The 20,861-nt window shown below is 38.5% G+C and overlaps 1 protein-coding gene across 6 annotated transcripts in view; it reads right to left on the bottom strand.

The window, feature by feature from the left end:
* Positions 1–5,172: 5,172 nt before the first annotated feature.
* Positions 5,173–20,861, bottom strand: part of elmo1 (engulfment and cell motility 1 (ced-12 homolog, C. elegans)) — a 130,599-nt gene continuing 114,910 nt past the window's right edge. For all 6 annotated transcript variants that reach the window (XM_073821551.1, XM_073821554.1, XM_073821553.1 and 3 more), the window contains 6 exons: positions 16,765–16,928; positions 15,195–15,307; positions 8,798–8,905; positions 8,638–8,720; positions 6,391–6,468; positions 5,173–6,288 (listed from right to left, as the gene is read on the bottom strand). In XM_073821551.1, the coding sequence (XP_073677652.1) occupies positions 6,088–6,288; positions 6,391–6,468; positions 8,638–8,720; positions 8,798–8,905; positions 15,195–15,307; positions 16,765–16,928 (747 nt within the window). In that variant the 3' untranslated portion in view covers positions 5,173–6,087. The remainder of the gene's footprint in view (positions 6,289–6,390; positions 6,469–8,637; positions 8,721–8,797; positions 8,906–15,194; positions 15,308–16,764; positions 16,929–20,861) is intronic.

Raw genomic sequence — 20,861 nt, 5'->3', positions numbered from 1 at the left:
CCTTTTGTAATTGTATTTGGATTTTTATTCTTCTTCTTCGCTAAAATTTATCATGCAGACCAAGCCATGAGACCTAGAGAGCTGAGATTCTGTGAAATAGAAGTAGTTTTGCTCGCTACTCAAAGACTCACCCCAATCGGCCAATAAAAATTTTAGACATTTTTGGCCATAACTTGTAAACCATTTGTAGTAGTTTTATATCTTCAGGGGCCTCATTTATAAAGACTTGCCTAGAAACCATCCTTGATTTTATCTAAGAACTTTTCTGATTTGATCGTAAGAGTGATTCAGAGAAAACGAACGTACCACGAAATCCATGCATACGCCAGTCATTCGGTTATAAATCACAAATGATCGTGGAATTGTGTGCAGCTGAATGTTCCGCCTTCGAAACGCCCCTGCTTAATTAATTAACATATAAAATGAGCTCATTCCTAAAGCAAAAACTCTGTGACAATGGCAAGTAAAAAGGAGCGCAAGAAATCAAATTATAGTGAGGCTGAACTATCTGCAATACCAGGCATTACCACAAGGAAACGGTCGTACGCCAAGCTGGAATCTGACGTGGAGATAAGTACTTTTCCACGTCAAAGACGGTTTTTATAAATCTGTACTTTGACGTGGATTTGATCGTACGAACACTCTAAGATCAAATCAGTGCGTAAGAAAGTTTTATAAATGAGGCCCCTGAACACTTAGGTCAAGTCAAACAAATCGGTTTCCAATAGATTTTTTTCTGGAAGTCTAGTTTTTTCACCATTTTGGATTTTCTGAAAAATCTACTTTTTCCAACTCCTCATAGGCCATTTGTCTGATTCACGCAAACTTGACGTGCATCATTTAGAGACTCTCATGGCAAAAAGTTATCAAAAGAATTTCGATCAGTTATTCATGCTTGCGACAGGATGCCAAAATGTTTAAAGTAGGCGGGGACACTTTTACTAAAATGGCTGTAACTCTTAAATGGAATGAGATAATTTCACCAAACCTTGACCATCTGTTGGCGCTATAACAGGGAAAAAAAACCCCATTAAAATGGCTGTAAGTATGCCCCCAATTAGTCTGATTGACTTTAAAGGAACACTCCACTTTTTTTGGAAATAGGCTCATTCTCCAAATCCATTCAGCCGTTCTCCTGTTCTGGCGATATCACTTTTAGCATAGCTTAGCATAGATCATTGAATCCTATGAGACCAATAGTATCGCGTTCAAAAATGACCAACGAGTTTCGATATTTGTCCTATTTAAAACTTGACTCTTCTGTAGTTATATCGTGTACTAAGACCGGCGGAAAATGTAAAGATGCGAATTTCTAGGCCAATAAGATTAGGAACTACACTCCCATTCCGGCGTAATAGTCAAGGAAGTTTGCTGCCGTAATATGGCCAAAGCAGGCGCAGTAACATCACGCAGCACAACGTGACCAACTGCATGCACAGGGAGCGTTCCTCGTTGGAAGTTACCTAGCTGGGAACTAATTTCAGGCACTGCGTGATAGTAGGGGAGTTGAAGAATGAGCCTATTTCCAAAAAAAGTGGAGTGTTCCTTTAAATTTGGCATGCAGTGCCTTTGTCCAAGGTCCCATCCATATCTATGAGGGCATTGGTGAATCGCGAAAAACATGGCCGCCATCAACCAGTCAACTTTGAGCATCTATAGACCTTTTTCCTGAGTAAACGATGAGCGCCGCCATTACGAATTCTAACGTCAGATTGAATGCTTTTCTGTTCCGGTTTCCATAGGAACCCATTCAAATGGCGTCCGTCTGTTTTTAATGTAGCTAACGTCCGCTGCTTCGTGTCATCTACACACTCATTAAAGTGAGGCACTGACAAATGACGGTCATTGCGACATTGCCAAGTGATGGCGCTATGGAGCCATGTGCTTTTTAAAAACATTTTAATAGGTTTAACATTAGTTTATTAGCTCGGAATATACGCTAATTTGACTAAAAACAATGCAGACCGGAAATGCAAAGCATTCTTTCAGTTAAGAGTCGGACTTACTTCCGTGTTCAGGAAAAACGTCTATTGGACGAGATAAATGAAAGCTGATTGGAATGAAACTCAATGGACCTGTTTGGCTCATGGCTCTAGAGCTCTGTGAGACATTTGAGTGAAATCCGCCACTAGGTGGTGTTATCGGGTTTTACGCCTCGTATATCATGATTTTTTTACACATACACACAATGTTCATATCATATGTTAGATCTCCTCATTCTGGACAACTTTGCTTCTAGAACCACTGCTGTCAATTAAACAGTTTGTTAAATATTTGACATGTAAAAAAGCTGCTTTTTTGAACTCGTCCTAGATGGTTCGTCCGATTTTCATTTGATAGAGACAGATGGTTCTAACAAAAAGTTATTAAAAGCTGTTCTCGCATAACACAAGAATGAATTTCACCATGAAGCTATATCTCCTCAACGCCTTATTGTATTCAGATCAAACTTGGGTTACCTGAGGTTACCTGCACAGTGCCACCTAGTGGTCAGGGGATATGAAAAATGGCAAAATGGATCTTCAACTCTTTGGCACCAATCTATGGGCCTCATTTATCCGTACACTAGAGTGTGCGTACGCTTAAATCCACGCCAACACTCATATTTGTAAAAACTGGCTTTTAAGTGGAAAAGTGCTTAGGGTCACTTGAGGGTCCGAGAAGACATACATACTTTCTCTTTTTTGAAGTACTGCATGTTTTTGGAAATGTAAGCTGTTCTTGCAGCTCGCTGTTCTAAATTAAGGGATTTGGATGATGATGGCGATCTTTTATATGTTAATTAAAAAAATTATTGTTTACAATAGTCGTTTACAAGGCAGAGAGCTGAAACGATACAGTTGCATGCAGGTTTAAGATCATTTGTGATTCATAGATTTCACATCGGAAAGAGATGTGTACGTGCGTCTTCTGTACGTACATTTATTAAATAAATCACACCTATGCATATTTTAGAGATGACCGTAAGATCAAATTTAGGATGATTTCTGCACAACATTTTATAAATGAGGCCCTATGTGTGTGTCATTATCACCCCCAGTGAACCACACCACATCAATTTGGGAGCAGCGCCACCTATTGGTCAAAAGTGATAAATATTTCTACTGATTTTACTTATAATTTTTCAGCATTTTGTAGTCTTTAATTGTCTTAATACGCTTGAACCCTGCTGATTGCTGATATATTATATGTCACACTTTCAGCACTCTTAGGAATGTAGGATTCAAAATAAATTTTTGTAAGATAATGCAGAAATCAGCTTGCTGCATCACTTCTACTCACTGACCTGAAACAGTGAAAGGAAATATGCTGTCTTTGTCGAGCATGCTCCCTTTGTAAGAGAGAAATGATTCTTGACTATGTTTGAAGGATGGCCTTAATACAAAAGTTTTCAGCTCTAGCTTTAACAAGAGATCTCATCATTTAAAAGCCAATAGTTTAAAAGGCAATTGACTGTTATTTGCTAATAATCAAAGGACTGCTAAGTTTTAAGAATAGAACCTTGCTAGATGTTAAAAGACAACATGTGCTTAACACCTCAGTTGCATGATAACACATAGGTGTACCGTTGAGGTTGAAACGGCCTCAACGGTACATCAGGTATTTGAGAAGGCAGTGATGACAGTGAGGAGGAGGAAGTCACTGTAAATGCTAGAGTTACACAGACCAGCAGACTGCAGATTATTGCCACCCTGGCCATATTATTACCACACAGAGCTGTAAAGAACACTCTGGGACACCCTGAGTCAGCTTAGAGTCAATCATTTAAGGCAGAATGCTGCAATGGCCAGTGTTTTTGTTTGTGGGTAGCAATCTGCATTCTGAGTCGTGTAATAGGAGAGGAAAAAGGGGATACTCATTGATTGTGGTTCCCACAAACTCATACAGAATATTTTACACAAAATATACAGGAAAACACAAAGTATATGGGCTATTCTACAGAACTGGTGCAAACTGCAGTCCCACAACAAAAAAATAAAAAAAAATTCATATAAAATTATTCATATCTTAGATGTTTACTAAGATTCTTCTATTATCTACTGAAACCCACAATAATACTTAAGAATACAATACACATATCATATATAATAATACAATGCAATAATACAACCCCTAAATTTCAACTTACTAAAATATTTTTTTGTATCTTTTTTTGATTGTTTTAAATAGTGAAGTTAAAATTATTGGTAACACTTTACAATAAGGTTCATTAGTTAAACATTAGTTAATGTATTAACTAACATGAACTAACCATGAGCAATACATTTGTTACTGTATTTACTAATCTTTATTAACATTAGTTAACGGAAATACAGTTGTTCATTGTTTGTTCATGTTAGTTCACACTGCATTAACTAATGTTAACAAAATTTTAATAATGTATTAGTAAATGTTGAAATTAACATTAACACAGATTAATAAATGCTGTATAAGTGCAGTTCATTATTAGTTCATGTTAACTAATGTGGTTAACTAATGTTAACTAATGAACCTTATTGTAAAGTGTTACCAAATTATTTTATATTTTCTTTGCAAATTAGGAAACTTCCTCGCATTTTTAATGTCACTACTGAACCAGTGTATGTTTTAGTCCATTGACTGAGACTGATTTGAACTATACCCCTACATTTATGATCAGGAAATATTCCTGTATCTCTTTCTCTCATAGCTATAAGGTGTGAGCAGATATGTCCGATCATTTTGAGTTAAATCTGTTCAAAATCTGAAAAATGTATATGTTACTTTAAGGAACGTCACTACCAAATACATTTACAATGTAGATGTAAGCAAAATCTTAAAAGGTCAATATAACCCTTCTAATTCAATTATTATTACTGTATTATTACTGACAAATTTGGGAAGAGGACAAATAGTCCAAAACTTTCTGAAAATACAATATGAGAATTAACTGCACAATTAATAGAAATGTGTACCTTGGATATTATACAGTTTGCATACATACACATTTTCTTTGTTCCCCAAGACGTTTCCAACTCTGACTTTGAAGCAATTCTGTAGAATGACCCCGTCCAGTCCTGTTCCAGAAAGGGCCCTTGCAGCAGAGTTAAGCTTCAAGCATACTTAAGTTTTTGGAGCAGGTTTGGACACGAAGAGATTATTAGGTAATGTAAAGCCGATTTGTTAAAGAAATGCAGAAACTAAAAACCGAACTGGAATCAATCTTTAATGTAAACAGCAGGATGTTGCGTTCTTAAACCTATAACAAACATGAGGGGTGAAAAAAAATATAAATCATTTTACCCATAATCTTAAATTAAATTAAACATGAAAGTTCAAACGAAATTTGACGGCCCTGAAAATAAAATTCCTTAATAAACACACAAAATGTATAATACTGACTACTTGGCAGCAATCACGAATATCACAAAAGTTTATACCAGCTTACAAAAACAGAAGCTCAATATTGCTTTGGAATGTTACAGCAGTCTGCCATGAGTCTGGTTGATGTCAAGTGAAGGAAAGAGCTATATCTACATGCCTGCGTTACAGTTGGACAATGATAATGATGTATGCGCAAAGCAGGTATGGTTTAAGACAAAAGAGGCAGCCTCTTGCGTGAAGCTGCCCATTTAACAGTCTACAGTATAAGAGGCATGAATGGGATACTTGGAGAAATCATTAAGAACAAACTTGGGCTTCGCTAGCAATATAGCTGCCGCTTGTTGGAGTGAGAAACATACTACAGTGAGTGCTACATGCCACAATCCCCTCGACTTTTCGCACACTCTACAGGGAGCATCCCACTCCGAACAGCCAGAAATTACGACGGGACCAAAAATTTGTGACAAATTTCTAAGCCAGAGCAGGTGCGCTGTTTTAAGGAATGTAACCGTTCGAAAAGATGACTGCGACAGGACTAGAGTGGTTTTGGACCTGAGGACCAGTTTGTGGTGGTGGTTCTTCAACCAGACCAGATGGTTCATAGGCCGTGCAAGCCAAGTCCATTAAGTTCAGCAAATCCATTGTGATGAGGCGCACTAGAGAGCCAAGTTTTAGCAGGAAACAGATAAAAGTCCTTCTTCCAGTAGGCGTTTAGGAAAAATCAGTCAGTCCAGTGAAAGGAGATTAGTTGCAGTCATAAACAAAGTCATAATTGCTTGGCTCTTTGGGGATCGGGGGAGGAACTTCAGGGATTTGGATGTTCTCCAGGTCCAGGAGGCGGAGCTTCATCTCCATGTTGAGAAGAGTGTCCATGTCTGAGCGAGTGAACTCACTGGTCATCTCCTTCCCCAGCAGTGCATTCAGCCCATCTGTCCACACGCAGTACTGAAAATGCGACAGAAAACATGACATTAAACCACAGTCCAAATCACACCAAAGAGAGGCAACGGCTATAACTTTGCAGCTTGCGGTCGGTCGTTTGCTCACCTCATGCTTGTCAGGGGCGATGAAGTTTAGATACTCATCAGATTCGTAGAGGACAGAGAAAGCCAGCTCCAGCACCTCCTAAAGAAGGAAAGAGAAATGACACCGTCTGTCAAATGCTAATGGGGCTGCTGTGTTTGTGTGCCTCCTATTGCGTGACTTTTGCAGATCTTCACCGAACATATTACAACAGCAGATGGTCCAATCTGGTGTGTGCGTGTGCATGTATATGGGCCTCTCCTGCCGGGCACCAAGAGACAGCAGTGGGATGATCAGCGCGGGAAGCGCTTCAATGCTTGAAGTAACAAAATACGTCTCATTGACTCAACATGGAAAATACATGGAGTCTTATGGACATGCAAGCAAAAGCTCACCAATTCAAGTAAGAAGAGGTTCCTTTTCAGACCTGTCTAAAGATCTGCCTACAATGGTAAATAAGATAAGCACAGAAAAGGATGTACTTTTGTGGCAAACCACAGGCATTACTGGTGCAGAATCTGCCCTCGCATCATCTCTAATTGTCTTATTTGGGTCAACTAACCCAAAAAAACAGGATGAAATTGGATCATCCGAATGGCTTAAAGGATCATTGGATGAGAGCTACATCATCACATCCAAAATGAGAGCAGACAAACAATTCTGACCCCTCACATTCTGCCCACAGCAGCTTCCTGCTATTCTGTGCAGAGATGAGATTAGAGACAATCGAGACAATAGAAACAGAACGGTCTCTTCTTCAGCAGTTGATGAGGGAAGTGATTTTCCAAGTCAAATTCCTATGAAAGAGTTTATCCACAAATGAAAATTCTGTCATTAATTACTCACCCTCATGTCGTTCCAAACCTGTTAGACCTTCATTCATCTTCAGAACACAAATTAAGATATTTTTGATGAAATCCATATGTATAGACAGCAATGCAACTACCATGTTCAAGGCCTAAAAAGGTAGTAAGGACATCAATAAAATAGTCTATGAGACATCAGTGGTTCAACTGTAATTTTATGAAGCTACAAAAATAAGTTTTGTGCGCACAGAAAATATGCTTTTATTATAAAAATTATGATACATTTCTGTAGCTCTGATTGATTTTAAATTGTAATGTTGTCTGTGTCGCCCATGAAATTAGTCATAGCCTACAGCTCAGCAATGGAGATGCATTTATTGCATGAATGGAACAAGACATGTGCACAATTCAGCTGAATGATGTTTACTTTAACTGTATGCTGTGCACGAAATTAACAAACTGTACACTGAAACAAAATAACCAGAACATTAACAACATCATTGACAATCAATCAATGAAGCAATCAGATGCATTCTCAGCCACTGATCTGTGCTCTTAGCGTTTTCTTTCAGAATTTCTGAATCGTATTTGGTACTGGTTCATTAAAACAATCTATTCGAAAGAACCTTTTCGTGGAAACAAACAGACTTTTAATCACTATTAGCGAGCAAGGAAGGCTGCATCCTCAAACTTCATGTTTTCACGCAGTTTATTTTCGTGAATTGATGTTTAGTAACGTTTGATGACAAAGCAGCCTTCGTAGAATGTAGCCTTCCATTTGAGAGGCACCCATAGACAAGCTTTGTTGAACTGAAAGTGCCTTTGAAGGAGGAATCGATTCCAACCTTTGGAATCGACTCTAAATTCCCAATGCCTTGGAATCAATTGTTTTTGGAATCGATTTCCAGCCCTATTTACTACCTTTCTGGCCCTTAAACATGGTAATAACATTGCTGTCTATCCAGGATCAGAAAGCTCTCGGATTTCATGAAAAATACCTAAATTTGTGTTCTGAAGATGAAGGTCTTACAGGTTTGGAAAGACATGATTTTTGAGTGAACTATCCCTTTAAGATATATCTTAGAGAACAATATTGATCCAGATTATCATTTTTTGAATCGGTGTCATCAGGACTAGAGGATCTAACAACCTTTTGGCTGGGCCAGAAAGTTCCAGTTTTACTTGATATCCCGTCCTCAAGTTTAATCAATTTTGTCAACAGGGAGTCATTTTTTTACAGTTGTGGCATAAATTTGACATTGCCTGCTTTGTTCTGTGGGAAGAAGAAAGGGTGACTTTGAAACTGAAGTGAGCTGATGTATCATTACTCACAGAGCTACAAGGCATAACTAATGCATCCTTTGTCACCAAGCCACACACCAGTGCATCAAAGGAAAATTTGATCTTTTGATATTCAAGAGCATTTTTTTGCTCTCCGTCGTCAAGCACGGACAAAAGGACTCACCTTGTTCTGCTTCAGAGCTCCCTTTTCCTTCATGTGTGGACAGTCTTTACCAGTGACAACAGCTTTGATATCAGCCACAGGAACTGTGGAGCAAACAATAATTAATTAAGACAGGGTGAAGCCATCTTAATCCCATCACCGTGGTCAGAATTGTACTTACGTTTGTCCTGTAGGGAATCGTGGGGTACTTCTCCCTGAGGGCTCTCCTCCAGATCACCATAGTGGAGAACTTTATGATTGGGTGACAGTCGACAGTACCAGAACTTGTCTGTAAAGAAGCATAACAGTGGGTCAGTTATTTTAGAGCTTGAACGTGTTTGCTGTGTTGCTGTCTATGCAAGGTCAGAAAGCTCTCGGATTTCATAAAAAATATCTTAATTTGTGTTCTGCAGATGAACGAAGGTCTTACGGGTTTGGAACGACATGTGTTTCCAAATGTAATGCTAACAAGTTGTTCATTCTAGTACAATACTTAATATTCTTTGGCTTCTCCTTGAGGGCTGGGTAAAGCCGTGACTGGCAAATTGTCTCCCAGTCCCTTCCTGACACTTCCTGCGCCATGCCGAAAGCAGACACTAGTGAACACTGCCAGGACTGCTCACATGTTGCCTAGAAGGCCATTGCTGGCACTCGACCTTAGTGCCTGAATCCAAATCCTAATTACTGGGAATAGCAGTTTGGCAGAATAAAAAACATTTTGGGATGAAAGAGTGTCCTGCAGGGTGGCACTTCACAGGCTGCATATACACACACCCAAAGAGATAAGAATTGTACAGCTTGATCACTGCACACTTTCTATACCTCTACAGCTCAATAGGCTGTTTATCCACCACTACGAATGTGCGATGAGCAACCAGCAGATACTGCAGCCAACAGCCATCTGTGAGCCCATTCTGAGATGTCAGAACAGATAAGTGCAGAATGGTTTAATATGCATGCGGTGCCACGTGCATGATGAAAAAGGGGCTTCCTTTGTAGATGGCTTTGCTGACTTTCTATTCTAATTGATGACATACACAAGTCAGAAGGAACAAGTGGATGGGGAAATAAGTCATTTTTATTTAAGAGAAGCCTGATGAATACTAGTGCTCTGGTGCCCTTTCATCATCATGCATGCACTTAAATCAGAATCTAGGACTAAATCCTTAAAATGGACACTGTATGATAAAAAATGCAAGGATAAAAACAATTTAACTAAATCTCTCTTTAACTGTAGTCTGCTCCAAATCTAAACCTGTAATTCTAAAGACCTTGATTAGCTAGTTCAGGGTTGGAGCTTAAAGGATTACTTCACTTCAGAATTTAAATATCCTGATAATTTACTCACCTCTGTGTCATCCAAGCTGTTCATGTTTTTTTTTTTCTTCAGTCAAAAAGAAATTAAGATTTTTGAGGAAAACATTTCAGAATTTTCCTCCATAAAGTGGACTTCAATGGGGTTGAAATTACAGTTTCAATGCAGCTTCAAAGGGCTCTACATGATGCCAGACAAGAAATAAGGGTCTTATCTAGCGAAACAATCGGCCATTTTATATTAAAAATAAATAAATAAATTGAAATGTATATATTTTTTAACCACAAATGCTTGTCTCGCACTACTTTGACTTGACCTTGTACAATTTTAAAAATAAAGGTTCTTTATTGGCATCGATGGTTCAATGAAGAACCCTGAACATCTGTGGAACCTTTCAAATGCAGAAAAGGTATTTTATAGTGAAAAAATGTTCTTTTGATTTTTTAAATGTTCTTTAAAAGGTTCTTTTAAGAACTGTTCACTGAAAGGTTCTTTGGAGAACCAAACATTCTTCTATGGCATCACTGCAAAAATACAGTTTTGGAACCTTTATTTTTAAGAGTGAAGTCACAATGGAAAGGTCACACATGAAGTGACAACGATATCTGATGATTTTGAAGTTGGAAAAGAAAATGAGACTGACTTTTTCGCCCTATGCTACCTTTTTGAACCAGAGTACTCAGACGAATAACTAACCAAACGTGACCTTTCCGATGTGATTACATAATGCGTGAAGTCGTGGATGCAGAGCTAGAGCAAGATGAGCATTTGTGGTTAAAAATAAAATAAAATTGTGGGATCATTCAGTCCTTTGAAGCTGCACTGAAACTGCAAGTTGTACCTTTAACCCATTGATCTCCATTAATGTCTAATATCCTTTTTTAAAAAAAAAAAAAACCTTTCTTTTCGACTAAAGAAAGAAAGACATGAACATTTCGGATGACATGGAGGTAAGTAAATAATCAGGAAATTTTAATTCAGAAGTAAATTAATCCTTTAAGGTAGGTGGATGTTGTCTAAAAAAAGTGAACAAAAATCTAAAACGTTTTAGAGAGTTAACAACAAAAAAATGATCAAATTGGAACATTATTTGGAAAGCTCGGCCTCAGGCAACCTCTGCAATACTTAAGATTCAAGGTAGGAACTGGACCGCTCATTTCGTACACCATGAGGAGAGAGCTCTGCTATGGGGGAACAATAGGGAATACAAATGTCAATGTAGCACCTGTCACCGTGAAAAGCCACAGGTGCACTTCATTCTGTCGTCTAAGAGCAGTCCTTAAAAGCTTGCTGAAAAGGTTAGTTGTGCACGGACAAAAGAAATCTTCCAACATTGGGTTATCTTGGGATTAAAGATACCTGAATGGTGGTAGCTTCATGTGGTTGGTGCTTTCTATGGGGAACCTCATTGTAAAGATTGTATTAGGGAATTGAACATACCTGAATGTCATAGAGCAAGCTATTGAGATGTGATTCAGACTTGACTGACAAGTAAATGACTTTATCACAAAGGTTACCGAGAGCTTTTTAAACCTACATAGACAGCAATGCAACTGACACATTCAAGGCCCAGAAAGGTAGTAAGGACATTGCTAAAATAGTCCATGTGACATTGGTTCAACCATTTATTATGAAACTAAGAGAATACTTTGTGTGTGCAAAGAAAACAAAAAGGGCAACTTTATTCAACAATTTCTTCTCGTCCATGTCAGTCTTTGACATGTGTCTATGCAGGGTCAGAAAGCTCTCAGATTTCCTCAAAAATATCTTAATTTGTGATCTGAAGATGAACAAAGGTCTTACAAGTTTGGAATGACATGAGGGTGAGTAATTAATGACAGAATATTAATTTTTGGATGAACTATTCCTTTAAGATATACATGTACAGTGAGGGAAAACAATATTTGATCCCCTGCTGATGATCAGTCTAAAATTTTAATGGCAGGTTTATTTTAACAGTGAGAGACAGAATGACAACAAAATGTCAGAAAAATGCATTTCAAAAAAGTTATAAATTGATTTGCCATTTAATGAGTGAAAAAAAAAGTATTTGATCCCCTATCAATCAGCAAGATTTCTGGCTCCCAGATGTCTTTTATACAGGTGACAAACTGAGATTAGGAGCACTCTCTTAAATGGATTACTCCTAATCTCAATTTGTTACCTGTATAAAAGACACCTGTCCACAGAAGCAATCAATCAATCAGATTCCAAACTCTTCACCATGGCCAAGACCAAAGAGCTGTCCAAGGATTGGGGACAAGATTGTAGACCTACACAAGGCTAGAATGGGCTACAACAGTTGGTGCGATTATTCGGAAATGGAAGAAACGCAAAATAACTGTCAATCTCCCTCGGTCTGGGGCTCCATGCAAGATCTCACCTTGTGGAGTTTCAATGATCATGAGAACAGTGAGGAATCAGCCCAGAACTACACAGGAGGATCTTGTTAATGATCTCAAGGCAGCTGGGACCATAGTCACCAAGAAAACTTGGTAACACACTACACCATGAAGGACTGAAATCCTGCAGAGACCGCAAGGTCTCCCGCTCAAGAAAGCACATGTACAGGCCCGTCTGAAGTTTGCCAAGGAACTTCGGAGTGATTTAGATGACAACTAGGTGAAAGTGTTGGTCAGATGAAAGTTCAGTGGTTAAGTGGTCAGATGAAACCAAAATCTAGCTATTTGGCATCAACTTAACTCACTGTGTTTTGAAGAGGAGGAATGCTGCTTATGACCCCAAGATTACCATTCCCACTAACAAACATGGAGGTGGAAACATTATGTTTTGGGGTGTTTTTCTGTTAAGGGGATAGGACAACTGCACCGCATCAAAATGGGTCATGGATGTGTATTCCAGCATGACAATGATCCAAAACGCACGGCCAAGGTAACAAAGGAGTGGCTCAAAAAGAAGCACATTAAAGTCCTGGAGTGGCCTAGCCAGTCTCCAGACCTTAATCCCATAGAAAATCTGTGGAGGCATCTGAAGGTTCGAGTTGCCAAACGTCAGCCTCGAAACCTTAATGACTTGGAGAGGATCTGCAAAGAGGAGTGGGACAAAATCCCTTCTGAGATGTGTGCAAACCTGGTGGCCAACTATAAGAAATGTCTGACCTCTGTGATTGCCAACAAGGGGTTTGCCACCAAGTACTAAGTCATGTTTTATGATTTTATATCTCATTAAAATTCAAATCAATTTATAACTTTTTTTAAAAGCTTTTTTCTGGATGTTTTTGTTGTTATTCTGTCTCTCACTGTTCAAATAAACCTATCATTAAAATTGTAGACTGATCATTTGTCAGTGGGCAAACGTGCAAAATCAGCAGGGGATCAAATAATTTTTTCCCCTCACTGTAGGTTCGATATTTCATTGATTGTTAATTGGACTACTCCCAAATGCAGTCTTTAGAATGAGGTTCCCCACAGGAAGCATCATCTGCATGCGCATGAAGCCACCATAATTAACCAATTCTGTGTTCTAGACAACTTGGAATTTCTTACTTTCTACTTGGAATAACCACCATTACGACGCTCGAGGTCAAATGGCATTCCATTTGGTTATTTTCTGTGGAAGTGAAAATAACCAAATGGAATTTGGAATTTCCCAGAATACAGCATAACTAGAATACTTTTGTTTTTAGTTTGGAAGCAGAACATTTCAACATCTGAACCATGATTTTATGTAGTTTTAACTCTGTTTACATGAGCTTCTCTTTCTGGACTTTTGGAAGTTGCAGATTCATTTTGTTGCACAAAGCTGAACTCTGGTTAACCTTTTTCTGTACTGAGGCAACATGAGCCACAGAAAAAATATAAGCCACTGGCAAATAATCACATGTATTACATCAGTCAAATTATGAGAGGGTGCCATGCAAGTCATATTTAGTGCCACCAACCTTTGGTAGATAATAGTGAAGTCGACTGGGAGCAAAAATGTTGAGGTTTGCGATAAAAGAAAATGATGGTAATGAAACAGGCCAAGTGTGAAAATTCTCAAATGAATAAGAAAAGAGAGAAAACGCAAGAATGAGAGATTTAGTGAGAAAGCGGGAACCCTAAGAGAGAGAGAAAGGAAGAAAGAGAGAGGCAGGCAGACGGATAGCAAGAGACAGACAAGGTGTCTAGTCTCAGAATCATCTAATCCTGTAGAAGTGTGAAGAGTGTTAAATTATCCAAGCTAACTGATAAAGCCTCCCTCTGAGCTCAGCAGACAGCACTCTTCTCTTCAGCCAGCCCGCGTAAAAAGCGATATTACATTTGACGATCTTTCAACTCTCCAATCTGCGGCGTAAGCTTTATCACTCCCACCACTCAGCGCTTGTTTGAAACTGGCTCCATACTTCCGCTCTCTCAGCAACAGACAAGGCTATTTTTCACACTTGCTAAATCATGCTGTCGGTTTAATAATAGCACTCATAAAAATATTCATAGGACGTATACATTTCAAAGCATGTTTAAGTAAGATAGTTGGATTAAAGCTATCTTCTGAGACGTTTTAACATTATGTTACTATACTAAAAGATTACTGAACTGCAAATTGAAAAAACTGTTAGCTATAAAGATCTCTCAAAATTCCTGTAATTACAAAGTTCTGTCTGTAAATGACAAGCAGCTCAGTAGAGGTCACCAATAAAAGCTACAATTGAATAACCCCATTAAAGGGATAGTTCACCCAAAAATAAAAATTCTGTCATTAATTTCTGACCCTCATGTCATTCCAACCCTGTAAGACCATCTTATTTTAGATGAAATCCAAAAGCTTTCTGACCCTGCATAGACAGCAATGCAACTACCATGTTCAAGGCCCAGTAAGGTAGTAAGGACATCATTAAAATAGTCCATGTGACATATGTGTGAGTAATTAATGAATTAATTTATTTATTTTTAGGTAAACTATCCCCTAAGGTGAATCATTTCACAAACCTAAGATGAACACAAGAAAGGGAACCTTGAGGGATTTGTCACGCAATATTCTGTTTCTCTACTACCACAATCACTCTCTCAGGCTTGACAAAGTTCAACAGTGCACAGGATTGTATCTCAGTGAATTTTCTGTGTGGCCTGGGCTATCGCCATGCAGAAACAGAAATCAAGCAATAGACAAAATGTAGATTTATTCATAGCTGGCGGTTAGGACAGAAACTTGGATTAACAAGAAAGAGGCAGCTTTGAATCTTTGGTGCCAAAAACTACTTGGAGCTACTAAAAGAACAAAAATAACTTCCTCACCCTTATGTTCAAGTGTGTGTGTTTCTTACCCTGTCTTCGTCGGCTGCTGATCTTTCTGAAGCAGGTGCCCTCACACAAACGATTGAGGCGTTGCTGTTTGATCAACTCCATGATCTCTGGCTGGATTTTCTCCCTAAGCTCCCTGGAGAAACATCAGAGGATCACACAATGCAGTTTGAAGTACGCCACTTTACTGGCAGTTTACACAAAGAAAGATTCAAAAACATAATTCACAAAGTCACATACAGACTTGGTCTTTAGACATTTCTTTGTACTACAAGTCAGTAAGAGTCAGGCAAACTTTGCTAATGCTGGCTTTGCTAATGCTACTGCCAAATTGACTGTGCTCCTTTTAGATTCTTCAGGTCCTACAAATTCTTTGGGTTTACAGCATTTTTGTGTGTTTGAACCCTTTCCAACAATGACAGCATGATTTTGAGATCCATCTTTTCACACTGAGAACAACTTAAGGACTCATACGCAACTATTACAGAAGGTTCAAACACTCACTGATGCTTCAGAAGGAGCCAGGGGTGTAAACTTCTGAACGGAATAAGGATGTTTACATTTTTCTTATTTAGCCTAAATATCATATTTTTTCATTTGGTACTGTTCTACAGAAGCTACAGAAGATACTTTCATGTTCCCCAGAAGACAAAATAAGTTAAATTTACCCTTATCTTAAAATTCAAAGTTTTACCCCCCGTCTTTCAATGTATTATGTTTCCTTCTGAAGCATCAGTGAGTGTCTGAACCTTCTGTGAAAGTTGCATATTTGTCCCTTATTTGTCCTCAGTGTGAAAAGATCCTAAAATCACACAGTCATTGCTGAAAAGGGTTCAAATTGACAAAAAAGCTGAAAAACCAAAGAATTTGTGGGACCTGAACGATTTTTAGCGGGCAGTTTAACTGTTCAGGATAAATAAGAAACTCAAAAACAGCTATCACTATATAATAATAAAATAAAGCTGTGGATCATTCAGGTAACAACACAGTATTAAGAATCAAGTGTATGTAAACTTTTGAACAGGGTAATTTTTATAAATTCAACAGTTATTTTCTCTTGTGGACTATATGTAAATGTCTTTTATGTGAAATATTTTATTTAGGTCAGTACTAAATAAAAAAAATAACATCTTAGTTTGGTCAAATAATTAACATTTTGCAGATTCTGCTAGGTGTGCGTAAACTTTTGGCCTTAACTGTATTTCGCATAGAATCATGAGTGATGTTTCCAACATTTCAGTTCACATGCAGTAACAAGCTCTGGAAGTTCAACACGGACATTTCCATTTGGCTGTTATATTACATATGGAGTTTAACAGAATGTTCTCTGAGATTGTACATTCCAGCTCAAATGACACAACTGAAATGCAGTGGGTAATTTATTTAATGGAGTCTCCTCTTAGTTTAATGAGTTATGAACTAATGTTATCTTCTTTACCGTTACTCCCATTGCAATTTCAGTGGAATCTGCATTTAAAGGCTTGTTTTCAATTATGAGTGGGACACAGGTGCAGTACACATAAACTGAAACTGGATGACTGTGATTGTGGGAAATGAGTGCTTCAAATAACTGAAGAATTTCCAGTGACTCACAGAATGGGCCGGGATTGGAAATCCTCCTGGTTCATCCTCTCGGACTGGCGCAATTTGAGGATCTCAGTGTAGCTCAGATTCTGCAGACGACTCTTAAACTGATCCAGAGAGTTAGGCTTGATCGTGAGAGCACGAGTGATCTGTTCCTTCACCACCTGCATCACCTGTAGCACATAAACACAGGACATCATTTTATGCATCAAGGATGACACTAAAGTACTCATTACCTAAGTTTCCATCCAAAGTTGTATGCAAAATTGGAATTAAAGTCAAAGAGAACAAAATCGTCATTTCCTCATAAACTGCACTAAATATCACTATGAAAAGTAGGAGAAGCCACTGAATATAATAATTTTCTTATTTAATAAACTACTTGCACCTCAGAGTGAATAGACAAAACAATAAATGCATTCATTGCTTTTGGAGGTGGATCCCTGCTGTTTGGGAATGCAGTCGTGTTCTTGGAGGGAATTATACAAAAATAATTAGATGACAGACTTTGGCTAAAGCATTGCAGAATGGCCAAAACATTTGAGATGCTGTGCAATGAAACCAGTCCGGAATGTATCCCATCCCATCGTGCAGTCACATGACTTTTTTAATGCAAATGGAGAAATTTCGGCAAAAATTATTTCCATCTCCTATTATTCGCATTAACTCTTTTTTGCACAAGTCAAAAACCACCTCAAGCAAGCCAAAAATAAAATAAAAAAAATCTAAAAATTATGCATTTCCATCACTCATTTCTGATGCAATACTTCAAAATATGCATAGAAACAGGGTGATGGAAACATAGCAAGTCTTATGTCTTGCTTTTACTTTGCTCCAACTTTCGAATCATACAAAACATCAGAACTTTGACTGAAACTGTTTGGCATTATGACCTTGTGCTTTTCTTATTAGCATGATTTTTAAAACCTTACGCTTACATGCTTAAAAATTCGTTTTGGAGACAAAAACAACATTTTGACTGGTAGTGCACAGGCCACATTTTCAAAGAAAAGGTTTCAGAATAAACGAGGGAAAGCATGACAGTTAAAGGGAACCCCGGGGATTAGGACTTGTGTGGCTTAATATAACTTAAATAATATCTCTTAATGAAATATGTAGTAGTAAAACCAAGGATTTATGTTATTTTAAAAAAATCCACATTGTTTTATACATATGTGACTGTGGTGGTGCCATTATTTCGATAACGTGAAATCGTTCCACTGGTAATACCTGTTGCCATTTTTACCGCAACACAACTTGGAATACACAACTCTGAAAATAAAATACTGATACGATGCCATATTGTGGAGCTTTTGGTTGACATTTTCAGTCAAAGAGCAACAAGAAAAGCAATGCAAGTCTTCCCTGCTTTCCTAGCGATAAGAAAAGGAGAAAAGAATGGGAAGATCCCCGTGGATGAATAAAACTTTCTAAAGACCTGCGTCTTTGTTCTTTCCACTTTAGCCCTGATACCTTTGAGACTTTTAGTAGATCACAGCTACTGAAAGAGCTTACAAATGGTAGAGACAAGAAACGCTAGATGCCATCCTGACAGGATGTAAACATGCCAACGCTTGTTATGACGCCGCAGCCCCTGAAGAGTTTCTCAGCAAAGATTTCATTCGATATCCGGGGGCATTTAGACTCCTTATAGGGAAAAATCGATGGAACTACATTTGGTTTACGCCCACACTTATATCCATTTACACCTGTAAGCTCTTTTAATAGCTGTGATCATTGTATCAGTATTATATTTTTTTTAGTGTTGCAGTAAAAATAACAACAGGTAGTACCAGTTGCTCACAGAGTGCAACCATTTGACAAAATAATGGCACCCCCATAGTCCAAAATATGTATAAAATGTAGATTTCATGGGTTTTATATTTCAGTAAGAGACATAATTTATGTTATACTAAGTCATACAAGTTTTAATTCCCGGGATTCACTTAAAAAAAAGAAAAGCGTGAATGTTGCTCTTGTGAATGAAAAGTAAACATAAAAATCACAATCTATATACAGAAGAAGAACCTTGGGTTTACAAATAATAAGCATTGCCACCAAACCACACACACATACACAGGGAAGATAATTCAATACATTAATGCTATTAGCAATCCCTTTTTTAACAAATCATTTACAATATATTGTGCATAATCACATTACCGTCAAGCACCTGGACAAGCCTGACACACTCATTAAACTCCAAATGAGAAGCTTCTAAAACTGTCGATACAATACACCCTTGAACAAAGATCAGTTAATACGTAGGTTGGGTATCCAAGACACCTCTGTACAAGCATCTTAAATGAGACTCCTTAACGCTTCTTTAATTACTGTCCTACAAAAGGCAAAACACTAATTGCCAACAGTGGAACTGAGCAAAAGTCCTTCAGAGTCTTGGATTGAATTTAGATTTAAAATCACGCTCAATTTTCTCCGAAATCTCAGCACTGTTTAACCAAACCCTTCTGATTTATAAATAACAAACAGGACATGGGATATCACAGATGAACTCGAAAACAAGCTAGAAGATTACAAGTGCACCACTTGGGGCAGATCCAATGACTACAAGGTACGAGTCATGCATACAGTTAGCATGTTAACATCATGCAACAATATCTTGACGAGTCTTGAAACTTTGTTTGTTTCACAGGTATTGGTTCCAGAGCACATAGAAGTTGCCGTGAAGAAGCTCTTTATGTGGAGATAAGAGGCTAGCCAAGCAGAGTCACGACAGCCGTCTTGGGGATTGCTGTGTGAGGAAGAATCAAATGCAAACAAACAGAAGTGACAGCCAACAATGGACTATGACACAAGAATTCACCCATATGCAGCAAAAGCAGACAGCTTTCCTTCATCCTCAGATACAGAAACGCCCAGCTGCCGAAGAGCCACGGCTTTCCCGGTGATGCCTGAATAACGCACAGCTCGAAATCACAAACAGAGGGCTGGTGTATGCAACCAAGCCTTGGGCTACAGATCATATGCTGTGATTAGCTGGGGAGCACAGTGACGGATGAGTTGGGAAGCTGGAACCGAGTCCAGTTGCTATTCGCGCATCCCAGTCATCCACAGAAGCAGGTGCCGCTGGCTCCTGCAGCAGGATTAGATGAGGTTTAATTAGTGATAAGACTGGGCCAAGGTCAGGGCCCCCTCCCAAATCACTAGGCTGATATGTCCGTGCTTGAAGAATGAGAGAAATAAACCGAGACGGCTCCATTCAAACAGCACAGTAGCGGTTAAAGGGGAGGGGGTTTTGACAGCTGCAGGTGGGGGACGAAGAAGCGAACGTCTCCACTCGAAACAATCCCTCATGGCGGGGGAAGCAATTTTCTGAGCACATTTGCCGATTTTTCACGGTTCAGAATTAATTAATCCAAGGCGCTCGCTCACTTCCTTTTATCAGCCTTTTTAAATCAAGTCGTGATGGCTGAAATAGAAGCAGACCTTTTATTCGTGAGGATGAGGTGATATGGGGGAACAGTGGAATTTCAGCTGCTGATGTGGTGGGCGGTGATATTTGTGAATAAAGCGGAAATGGACCTTTTTTTAGACAAATTCACTAAGTGTGTCACAGCCTCACTAAGAAGTGCGCGAGTCTTCAACTGCCCTGCCATCCTTATTGTCTTTCTCTCGCCTCTCCTCTCCCGAGCATCTAAATGCACAGAACACACTCGCCCACTGTGTGTCAGCCTGCAGATAATACAGAATGACATACAGTGGGAAAGAATGATTGTGTGTGTATTTGTGCATGTTTGTGCACTCTTATTCTGCATTGGACTGTATATTTTGATTTATATTAATATATGAGCACTTTTATTATACTGTTAAAGGCATCTGTATTATTTAATGCTTCTATGTGTCAAAGCTACAACGGCATTGAACAAATCTATTGCTTCCCTCAAGCACAACAAATGAGGGATTAATCTTAATATTAAAGTGATTCTGAAATATCTTTGGAAAGCGAGTGGGATCGTGCCAGTACCATTAAAGGCTGTGAATGGAGTTGTGCTATGACACCAAGCTATATAATATAGAATATAAAAATGGCAGAAAACACAGTGAGATTTTTGTATGCTGTCATCTTGGATTAATACCGAGAAAAC

The sequence above is a fragment of the Garra rufa genome, chromosome 17, assembly GCF_049309525.1.
Source record: "Garra rufa chromosome 17, GarRuf1.0, whole genome shotgun sequence".
Classification (NCBI taxonomy): Eukaryota; Metazoa; Chordata; class Actinopteri; order Cypriniformes; family Cyprinidae; genus Garra; species Garra rufa.
This window is presented reverse-complemented; position numbering and strand designations above follow the sequence as displayed.